General features: G+C 46.5%; 1 protein-coding gene across 1 annotated transcript; it reads right to left on the bottom strand.

The window, feature by feature from the left end:
* Positions 1 to 8,390: 8,390 nt before the first annotated feature.
* DIO3 (iodothyronine deiodinase 3) lies at positions 8,391 to 10,172 on the bottom strand. Its single transcript, XM_015631088.3, has one exon. The coding sequence runs from the start codon at positions 9,846 to 9,848 to the stop codon at positions 9,024 to 9,026; it is 825 nt and encodes a 274-aa protein (XP_015486574.1). The 5' UTR covers positions 9,849 to 10,172; the 3' UTR covers positions 8,391 to 9,023.
* Positions 10,173 to 10,274: the final 102 nt, after the last annotated feature.

Below are 10,274 nucleotides of genomic sequence, written 5' to 3'. Positions count from 1 at the left end.
CCTCCCCTCCCCTCCCCATGACATTGTCCAGGTTATGAAATTTCCGGGTTCAGATCCATGGACATGGGCTGGGCTTGTACCAGAATATCTTCCTTTAAGTGAGTGTCCTCAATATCTGGCAGCTGAGGAAGGATTTTCTCCCTATTCCTCATATTGGAAGCCTAAATGCTAAAATGTAGACTTTTTATTTATTATTTTTAAGAGCATTCCTTTAAGCTAGGTCTCTCCTATAAACTCTAGTTTGTGCATATTATTAAGTAAAATGCATTGGTTCAGAGTTATGAAAATGTACCAATGGCTTAAACGTAGATAATGCTGCAGTCTGGATAGAAAATTTATATATCTTGTAAATATTTAATGATTATTTGTCTGATAATTCACTTCTGAAAACTGTCATTACCCTGGTATTTGGTACTTCCTCTCTGAAAAAAAAAAAGCGCCATATAGTCATCAAGGGAGCAAATATGACAACATCCATGTAAGTGATGGTTCTATATCAAGTCAAAATAAATATTTTAAGTGAACAATTATTTGATGCATTCTTGGCTGAAATTTCTTCATTTAATTTGATTGATGAAGTGTTTGTATAAATTAACTGATTATAACCAATTCCTGAACAATTAATGAAAAGGAAGACATACTACAGACCAGGGAATTTGAATAATGTATATTTTATTTTGCTTGAATAACTGGAAAATGTGTATTTTTTCATTGGCCAAAATGGACAATTCCAAAATGGAATTTTCAATACTTTTTTTCCTGGAAAGTTTAATTTAGTTACATTTAGAAATTAAACATCTTAAATGAAAAAGGTGGTCTATTATGAAAATGAGGATCGGGTTTTGTGTTTTTTGTGTTTTACTTCTAATGTTTTTATGTTATAACGAATTCTTGGTAGAATAATTTTGCAGTTTTCAGAAGAATGACACATGGATCTTAACCAGGTTGAACTGGCAATTGGGTGGATAAAATTTTTGATTAAATTTTTTTCCAGATTTCCTGGGCTTATGGTCTACCAATTCCTTCATTTCCCAAAGCAGTGAACTTAGAAATGTCTATTCATTATGGGGTCAGTGCAACCAATTTTCTCTCATATTGTCTGTCACCCAGTAAATTTCATAATATGTGAACACAGCCAGACTACTACGATCTCAGCAGTAAAATCTACAATGCATGATGATAGTAGGTTCCCAAATAAACAGGACTTAGGACAGAATGAAAAAATGCACCAAAAATTTGAGTAAACAGCAGCAAGTCAATCTGCATCTTCTCAGTTTGTGTAGGAGAGATAAGTCGGAGCTGGGAAACATTTTCTGTTATGCCCATTAATGGATGTACAACTCATCCAATCACTCAGGAGCTAATACTGCACTTTTTGTTCTATGCATAAAAAATGTCATGCCAAATGACTCTGAGTGGTATCCATAATGATGAATTTACAGCCATCAGTAAGGACACTTCTTCGATTGTCTGCATTAAAGCAGCAGATGATTATGATCCCATCCAGTGATGCTTTTCCTTGGCCTTATTAAAAAGAACAGCACACAAGGCAATCATACCCTTGGGTATCTTTTGACTTGCTCAAAAGTATGACTTAAGTGTTGATTTCTTTTCCAAAAAACCCCAAATTCCATTTTGCAATGATGACACATCCATTGTCTAAAAACAAACGACATGGAAATTGCAATAAATGCCCTGATTGCTCACCTGGTAGCAAAAATAGCACCAGGTTTCAGAGGCAATATTTGTCTTTGAATGTCTTTCAGCTGTCAGGGCTGTGCATGGGAATAGATAATCTTCTCCCTCTTCTCATTGTCCACAGTTTGGCCCTTATCTCATGCATTTGTAGTACAGTTCTGTGGTCCCTCTTAGAGATCTCAGTGGCTTCTTCCCCACCTTCTGGCTTGTGAACCACTGCCTTACTGCATTGAGCAAGAGGGGCTTGACAGGTCTAGGAATGGGCTCTGAGTCAGCGGCACGTTCAATAACTGGAAAGACAAAATAAACCCCCATTTTCCTTTTTGTCCAGTCTCTTTTCTTGGGTTTAGATTTATTAACAAACCAGAAGATTCCAAAGTGATTTCATAGTGAAAGTGATTTCATAGTGACACAGAATATGTGGTAAAAGAAGAAAGATCTTTGCAGCTTCCAGCAGTGTCTGCAGGAAGTGCTAATATACATCTCTCTGGGTAGCTTCCTATCCAGCTTTAAAAAACAGATGTACTTCTATGGTACGTACCAATTTGTTTCTGTTTGACTGGTAAATCACTATGGAGTTCCTCCAAACCTGTCTTTGTGTTCATGAAAAGGCACCAGAAGATTTTTACTCAGTAAAAAAAACTCAAAATGCAAGATCCATGACATTTCTTCCTCAATCTGCTCTTTTTTCTTCCAGTCTGTTCCTCCCAATAGATAACTTCTGGAATTTATTATGGCTGAATGAATCAACTGAAGACAACTCATGGGAATAGGAGAGGTCTGGACGGTCAGTTCCGGGGAACAGTTCCAAATTCTTTTGTTGCTTTTGCTCACCATACTTTTGCTCTAATCAGGTAGATAGAAAAATTAACTCAGTTTGATGTCATGGTAGATTGTTTAGTATCAACGTTACTTCAGTTGACTAAACACTGTCAGAAATGCACACAGATCTGCACATACATCAAAGAAACTAAAGCCCAGCATAATCATTCCAATGGTATGTATTCTAGAGAAGGCAATATACAATTAAATGATTAAATGAAATAGAGGGAGATAGACAACTGAGTTTCATCTAATCTCTTCCATTTCCCCAAAACTGTTTATTATTCACCAACACACATGCAATGGATGTGTTCCACTTCTGAGTGAGAAGACATAGAAATTAACTTTGTAATAAAAAAAAAGTAAATTTTAAAGTAAAAAATTAAAAAATGCACTTCTTGAAATAACAATTTTATTCTATAAAATGCGCAACTCCCTGCCTCTCCCTTTGCAATACACTTTCCAAATACACTTTGGGCTAATTTTGATCTCTGCAATTGTATGCATCTGTGTGTTAGTGGCACAGTATGTTCTCTATGTCCAGCAGCCTTGTGCCCTATTCTTTCTTGATTGTCCTTCATCACAAATGGAAAGTGATCAAATAAACAATGTTTTTTTTCTTTCTTGGAATTGTGCAACTTCCAGAATTTCTTCAGCTCGGTGACATAGTTTTTTTAAGGGTCACTTCCATTGGAACAATTCTTAAAATTCATAAGATATACATTAAAATTTTATTTATAATGTAATAAAATGTATTTTTTAATAAACATGCATTTCAAAATTTACCCACATGTTATGAAATTATTTTTTTATTCTTAGGAATTATTCTCATTATCAAGTCTTTGGCACTAAAGATATCTTTGACATAATTATTCTTGGAAAGTTATATGAACTCAGAGAAACCTGTGGAAGATGTTTCAACAAAATGTTTAAAATTTCCGATACTTGAAGTGAGGTTCTATGCAGTGACATCTCATTTATTTTCTGTAAGATGGTATATAATTTGAGAATTTATATGTGACAACCAGTAGTGATTTAATAACTATACTGAATTTTTGTCTACTGCAAGGGATTAGCTCAGTTGGTTAGAGCACAGTAGTCATAATGCCAGGGTTGTGGGTTTCATCCCCATATGGACCATTCATATCAGAGTTGAACTTGATAATCCTTGTGGGTCCCTTCCAGCTCAGAATATGCTGTGATTCTGAATGTATATCCTGACTGACTCTTCAGGCAAGAAAAGCAAGACGCAAGAAAAATAGAAATATGACCCTAAAAATACAGCCTGGGGTGACTTGGAATGGAATGTAAAAATCTGGTCAAATGCAGATTACTGAAGCACTAGTTGCTTTATAAACCTAATATGGTGAGAAGATGGACACGAAAGAATGAAAGCTTTGTCATGGTTCTTACCCTCATTGCTAGGAGTTTCCGTAAAATCCAAGTTGTTTATAATTTTCTATAATGCCCATTGCTTTATAATGGATAATGAATGCCCTTCTGCTGGGAACTATGTGCCGGTTCATTCTTGAGGACTCCAGTAAGAAATGCAATTCTTGGATGGCTTTATCAGACTTCCAGGGATCACCTCTGTGTTGGGGCAATTCTGGGCACTGGGGGGTTCTGTAGGGGGTTGAGCTACCTTACCCCATATGGCCATGTCCTAAAGGTCCTTTTAAGGTGGAGGATATTTATTACGTGAAAGGAAATGGAAGCAGATGCTTCCATGAGCAAAGTCAGGATGGAGCTATTAATTTGCCAAAGAGAGATGAAACAACCAACAGATCTGGTCTTCTGAGTTTGATCAGCACAGGAACTCCATGGACCAGGCAGAAGGAGCCTTAGTTTTGAGGGCACAAGCCCTAAGAAGGATTCTCATATAAAACACACTGGCTGAAGTATTTTAACCTTGTTCTGTATTGATTTTCACCTAGGAGGTACTGAATACTGTTTGCAATTCTAGTTAAGATGTTTTTGGCCATTGAGTGTTAGTGCATCTACCACTGTAAACCACTTCCAAAACCTCTGAAGAAACAGGTGGAAGGCTAAGAAGATGAGAAATGCATGAGTTAGTCGATTAAGTGGAGGTCATAAATGAACCCCGCTTTTCAAGAGGCATCATCAAACATTTGTCTGAAAAGATAAATTTGCAAAGAGGGAAGCAGGTGTCAAATTCCCTTTTGGCAGCTGGATCTTAAAAGCAATTAGAATGAAAAGCTACCTGATCTAAAGCTCAAGACACCAGGAGGATGTGCCTTAACAAGTGGAAGGAAACACATATCCATGGGGTTTACAACTCTCATGCTGTAGGGAGGATGCAGAACAGTAAGGAAATGTGCTGACATGCCTAAATTGCGGCAGGATATAGGAGCCTGGCACTGGCAGAGAGGAGGAACTTGAGGATGATTTTTGAGCTCTGTATGCAAACAGCTGTCTGTCTTCCACAGCATGCTGTAGAAAAATAGAGGTTTTGAACCATTAGAAAAGCAAAGGAAGTGCTATAGCCCAGATTTTGATCATAATTACACCCAGGTGGTTCTGAAGTGACTACACCCGTGTCATTGAAGTTACACCAGTGCAAAACTTGTGTGAGAACTGAATTGAGCTCTTTGTTTTCTTGCATTTGTGTACCAAAAGAGTACTCTAACAGCTCTTAGTAAATAATAAATTAATAATGATATGATTATCTCCCTTATGACTGGAAGAAGTACAGAAAAATAAGTGTCAGAGTAAGAATATGCTTGCAAGATTATTTGAATGTGTCATTTCTACATTTGTATTGAGTATAGGATGCTTTGCTGGACTAATTTTAATTTCCGGACAAACTTAAATTTTTATTTCAAACATCAGAAACATCTGATGTAGTCAGGTAGTATGTAGTGAACAATAGAAAGACTACAACATACAGGTCATAGTTCAAATGAGCCAGACCTTTGGTCTTTGCATAGCAAAGTACCTTTAAATCCCCAGCAGAAAGCAGTAATGAAAACAACTAATGAAGACAAGTGCTTTTTCTGTCTCCCTGCTGTAAAGCAAATAATATTTTAGTAGTTGGTTTCATTTGTGTTTCCCCATTTGTGTCTCAGAATACACCAGACTGCAATGTTACATCACATTTTTAATGACTGGAACCATGTCCTGAGATCCCCCTCTGACCACACCACAACTTCTTTCCTTTCTCCTCCTGGCTAAAGGACTGTATGTAATTATGATGAGGACATAATTCAATTAATTATTGACAGAACATGTAATTGCCACTCAGATCTCTCTCTGATAAATCTCTCCGCACTCTCTGACTTCTGTTTGTCATGCACTAGGGAGGTGGAAAGGCACTAAAAATGCGTTTTAAAGATAGGACGTTTCTCAATCCTTTGTATCAGTCGGAGAGGCTTCTGCCGCCCTGGGCTCTTTAGATGTACAGCGTATTGTTCTCGTCTGTGCTAAACAAGTATCCCCGAGAAAGCTCAGTGGGATGGAAGCTTATGATTCATTTTAAGTGGAGGGTATAATAGAAGCAGATAACTTTGATTTGTGCAAAGGAAAAGTGTGATCTCTTTCAGGGATTCCAGGAATTCATAGCAAATTTTTCTTCTGTTGCTGATTAAAGAGAAAGTGATAAATAAGAGCTCTGTGTTTGGTTTAAAGGAGGAATGTAGCTTTAGAAAGCTGACTTATTTAGGGGAAAAAAAAATCCTGACCTCATATAGCCTTTGACCAAGATCTGCTAGTAGTAGAGTAAAGACGAGGCTGTTTCTGTTATTATTAAAGCCCACAGTGACCATTTCTGTCTGTATGACCGGAAAATATCCTGGGGGCCAGGCTGGGGTGGGGATGTGCCCGGGTCTTGCCCGTAACTTCGGATTACAACTAAAGCTTGCCAAAAACGGATAAAGGAAAGAGATAACGAGGTGAGAAAGCAAAGAATGGCTTTATTGTAAAGTCAGGAAAACTAAGCTAAAAAAAAAAANAAAAAAAAAAAAAAAAAAAAAAAAAAAAAAGAGAGAGAGAGAAAGAGTAATCGCATACACAGAGGCTGCCCTTGTAGCCGAGAGACCCGCTGCTCCTCTCCCTTTGGTTTTTACGGCAGGACGTGCGTAGGGCTGGGAAAGGCGCTGCAGGGCCGGGGCCGCGCCGGGAGCCGCGGGCAGCCGGGCGGAGCGGGGGGCTCTGCTGTCCCGCAGCGGGGCAGGGCGAGGTTTCCTGGCGCTCGGCAGTCTGGTACCAGCGAGGAGCGCTCATTCGCCCCTCGTGGGGTGGCGGGAGGGAGCCGAGGCTGATGTGCCCGTGCACCAGGCGGGAGGCACTGACTGGCCGCTGCTCAGGCATCCACACCGTTGCAGTGCCTGGGCGGGCGCTGCCCGTGCCGGGGGGAGCGGGGTGATGCCGAGGAGAGCGGGGTGATGCTCTGCCGCAGCCTGTCCTGCTGGCTCTGCCGCCGAGGCTCCCCTCCGCTCCGGGACCTCGCAGAGGGCTCTGTGCTTGGCGCCCAGCGCCCGGGCAGGGGAAGCAAGACCACCTCAGGGCGGGCTCTCGCCCCGCCGCCCCAGCATCAGCCGGAGGCACCTGAGCCGGGCAGAAGCGGTGCCTTGAGCCCCGTGCCGGGGGGCCCGCTCTCGGGGGCAGCGGAAAGGGGACCAAGGGCTGAACGGGTTTCGAGCCCGTCAGAGCAGGCGCAATGGCCAGGCGGGTCGGGAAGCCCGAAGCGGGCACCTGAGCCGGATCCTTTGACAGCTCAACAGAGCGGCCCGATTTTCAGGGGGGCTGCGGGGGCGAAGGGGCTGGACGAGCGGAGTCAAAGCATCTGATTTCTCTGTGGGGGACCACTCGGTGCTGCTTTTGTTGCGGGGAGAGGCGGGAGCGACTACGCGTGCTGGTCTAAACCGTGAATGTTGAAAGACTGGAAGGAACACTGCGGGTCCAGAGGAGCATTGTCAAGGCAGGGGCTGTAACGCCCTTACAAACAGCTTCCCTCAGGTTTAGTTTAGCGCTGCGGGCACGACTCGGTGCTCAGCTGCGGAGAGCGGCGTCCGCCGCTTGCCCTACCTTCGGGCCGTGCACCCCTCTCAAAAACTTAGGGGCTTAACAGCTCAGGCGCCTCGTCCCGCTGCTGTCAAGGACGTGGAGGCGTTCACAGGCGCCACGGGTGGTCTTTAAAGACCCACTGTTTCTGGGCAGCTTTGTACGGCTCCCGCGGAGGTTGCGGGATGCTCTCCACACCCTGTCTCACCTGTCGGGATCCAGGAGAGCAAGGTTCGGCACCCCGTACCCTTTCAAGCGCAGCTGCCGGGCCCCGGGGGCGGGGCTGGGCCTGGCACGGCCGGGCTGGGCGCTGCCCTCCTGCCCGAGCCCCTCAGCCTCGCTTCTCCGCAGGTGCGGGTCGCGCTGCCCCCGTCCGGGCTCCGCTCCGGCACCGCCTGCGTGCCCGAGACGAGGTGTCCTCTGCGGGGAGGCTCTCCCGCCCAGGACGGCTTTCCCCAGACTGTGATTTAGTCGGGACTCACTTGTCTGCACGGCGCCGGTCTGCCCCGCACCTTCGCCCTCCTGGGCTCAGGGCTCAATCCGGGGCCGGCTCGCCGGGGTCACGGAGGGAGCACGCGGTCCTCCTGACCGGTATGCTCCCCCAGGAGCCCCGGAAGTTTGCATTTCCCCATGGGAACACCCAGTACTCTCCCCTTCCTCCGGGTCGCGGGCGGTGCGCGCTCCTGCCGCCGCCGAGCCAGAGCTCGCCGCCCCCGAGCCCCCGGCAGCGCATCCTCTCCCGCCTGCCGCTCCGCCTGCCCCTCCTCGGCTGCGGGGGGTGTTGCGAGGTAGGCAAAAGGGAAAGTGAACGTAGCGGTCTGAAGATAGAGAAAGGCAGTCAACCTTAGACGTGTAGTTACTCAACCTTTATTATTTAAAAAAATTCATAAAAAAAGGAAGGTGAACGAACGTCTTACAAAACCCCCCCACATAAATAGGACATTCCGTCCAGCTCTGGCTATTGGCAGTTCTAGTATTTGACAACATCAGACGCGATTTCCTGGCATTAGAGAAACCCATTTCAAAATCGGTCATCACAAAGAAATACTAGAAATCCCAGTTAGCACTTGCTAGGCAGCACGGAGCACTTGTACACAACTTTTCAGACACACACCCGCGCACACACGCAGCTGGGAGCAGATCCCGTAGGAAGATAGCCTCCTTAAAAAATAGTAAACGCTTCTTAAAAAAAAAAAAAAGAAAAAAAAAAAAGAAAAAAAAAGGAAAAAAAAGGAAAGAAAGTGAGTTATTTACAAAACGCACATGGAAATTCAGTATTGACAGAGCGTGGCTGGCAAATCAACATGATTTGAATAGAGAAAGGACTATGGCACGTCTTGCTCGAAAGCTCGCACAGCAGCCTCCTTCGAGTGTCCCCGCGGGAAGACAGCTCCTGCCATCCGCGACGCAGTGCCTTCTCCCTCCCCACCTCTCCTCCCGCCCTCCCTCGCCTCTCCACCCCTGCGCTTCTTGCCAGGTCCTTTTTACACTTGGATGACCACCGTGCTGGGGCTCTGGAGCCGGGTTTTGTACTGGTCTAGCCAGCTCCTCAGCTCCGAGATCTTGTAGCCCTCTGGTCCTCTGCCTCCCTGGTACATCACCTTCTCCTCCTGAATGATGTAGAGCCTCTCGAAGTAGGCACCGTAGGCGGCGCTGGAAGCATTGTCCATGGTGTCCACGGCCAGGGGGCAATCAGGCGCCCCTTCCCTCATCAGCTGAGCTGCCCGCAGCCTGTCCTGGAGGCACTGGTGCTTGGGGATGTTGTAGGCTGCATCCGAGCTGACCCAGCCGTCGGAGGGGTGTGCTTCTTCGATGTACACCAGCAGGAAGTCGGCAATGTCCACGAAGTGCGCGGCCAGGCGCTGGAAGGACCTCAGGCGGGCCATGAACGGGGGTCAGGTGCAGCTGCCGAAGTTGAGGATGAGGGGTCTCTTGCCGCGGGCGAAGTCCAGGATGCGGAGCCTCTTCTGCCCGTCCAGCTGGATCACCTCGGGGTTAGGGGCCAAGGAACCCACGTGCGCCGACTTGAAGAAGTCCAGCTTCTGCCCGTGCCACACGGCTTTCAGCGACTCCAGCGTGAACATGCGGTTGGAGTCGGACACGCAGACCGGGGGGTCGTCGGGGGGCGGCTCCTCGCTGGCGCTGGCCGCCTCCTCCGCCGTGGGCATCGTCAGCATCTTCTTCCTAATGCACAGAAAATCCAGGAGCCAGAGCATCACGGCGGTGAGCAGGAAGCGGGGAAATAGGAGGATGCAGGCGGCCGCCTGAGTGAGCAGCTGCAAGGTGTGAACGCCGACGGAGTGGAGCATCGCAGCGGCTTGTGCTGCAGGGCGCTGGCTGCCGGGGGGCCCCCACGCACCCTGCGTGCCGGGGTCTGTGCAGCACAGCTGAGATCCCGCTTCTCTTTAAGCCCATTTTATAGTCAGGGATTTAAATGAAAAGTGACTCCACCTCCGTCCAGAACCCGCCCCTCTGGAACTTGAGCCTGGGGATTACCTACCCCTCCACTCTAATGACCTAAAAATACACAGACAAAAGGGGAGAGAGCCCCGGCGAGAGCCGCGAGGGACGTGCAACGGAGCAGGGTGCAGCCGCTATCAGGCGGGGCAGAGAGTCCGACACAGGGCATCGCCGGGGTCCCCGGCCCCAGATAGCGGCGGGCGCTCCCAGACAGCCCCGCCAAGGACAATGCAACAGGCACAGCCCGCCCCCGGCCCGGCTCCCCACGGGCTGTG

The sequence above is a fragment of the Parus major genome, chromosome 5, assembly GCF_001522545.3.
Source record: "Parus major isolate Abel chromosome 5, Parus_major1.1, whole genome shotgun sequence".
NCBI lineage: Eukaryota > Metazoa > Chordata > Aves > Passeriformes > Paridae > Parus > Parus major.
The sequence above is the reverse complement of the archived record's forward strand: the minus strand, read 5'-3'. Positions and strand labels throughout refer to the sequence as shown.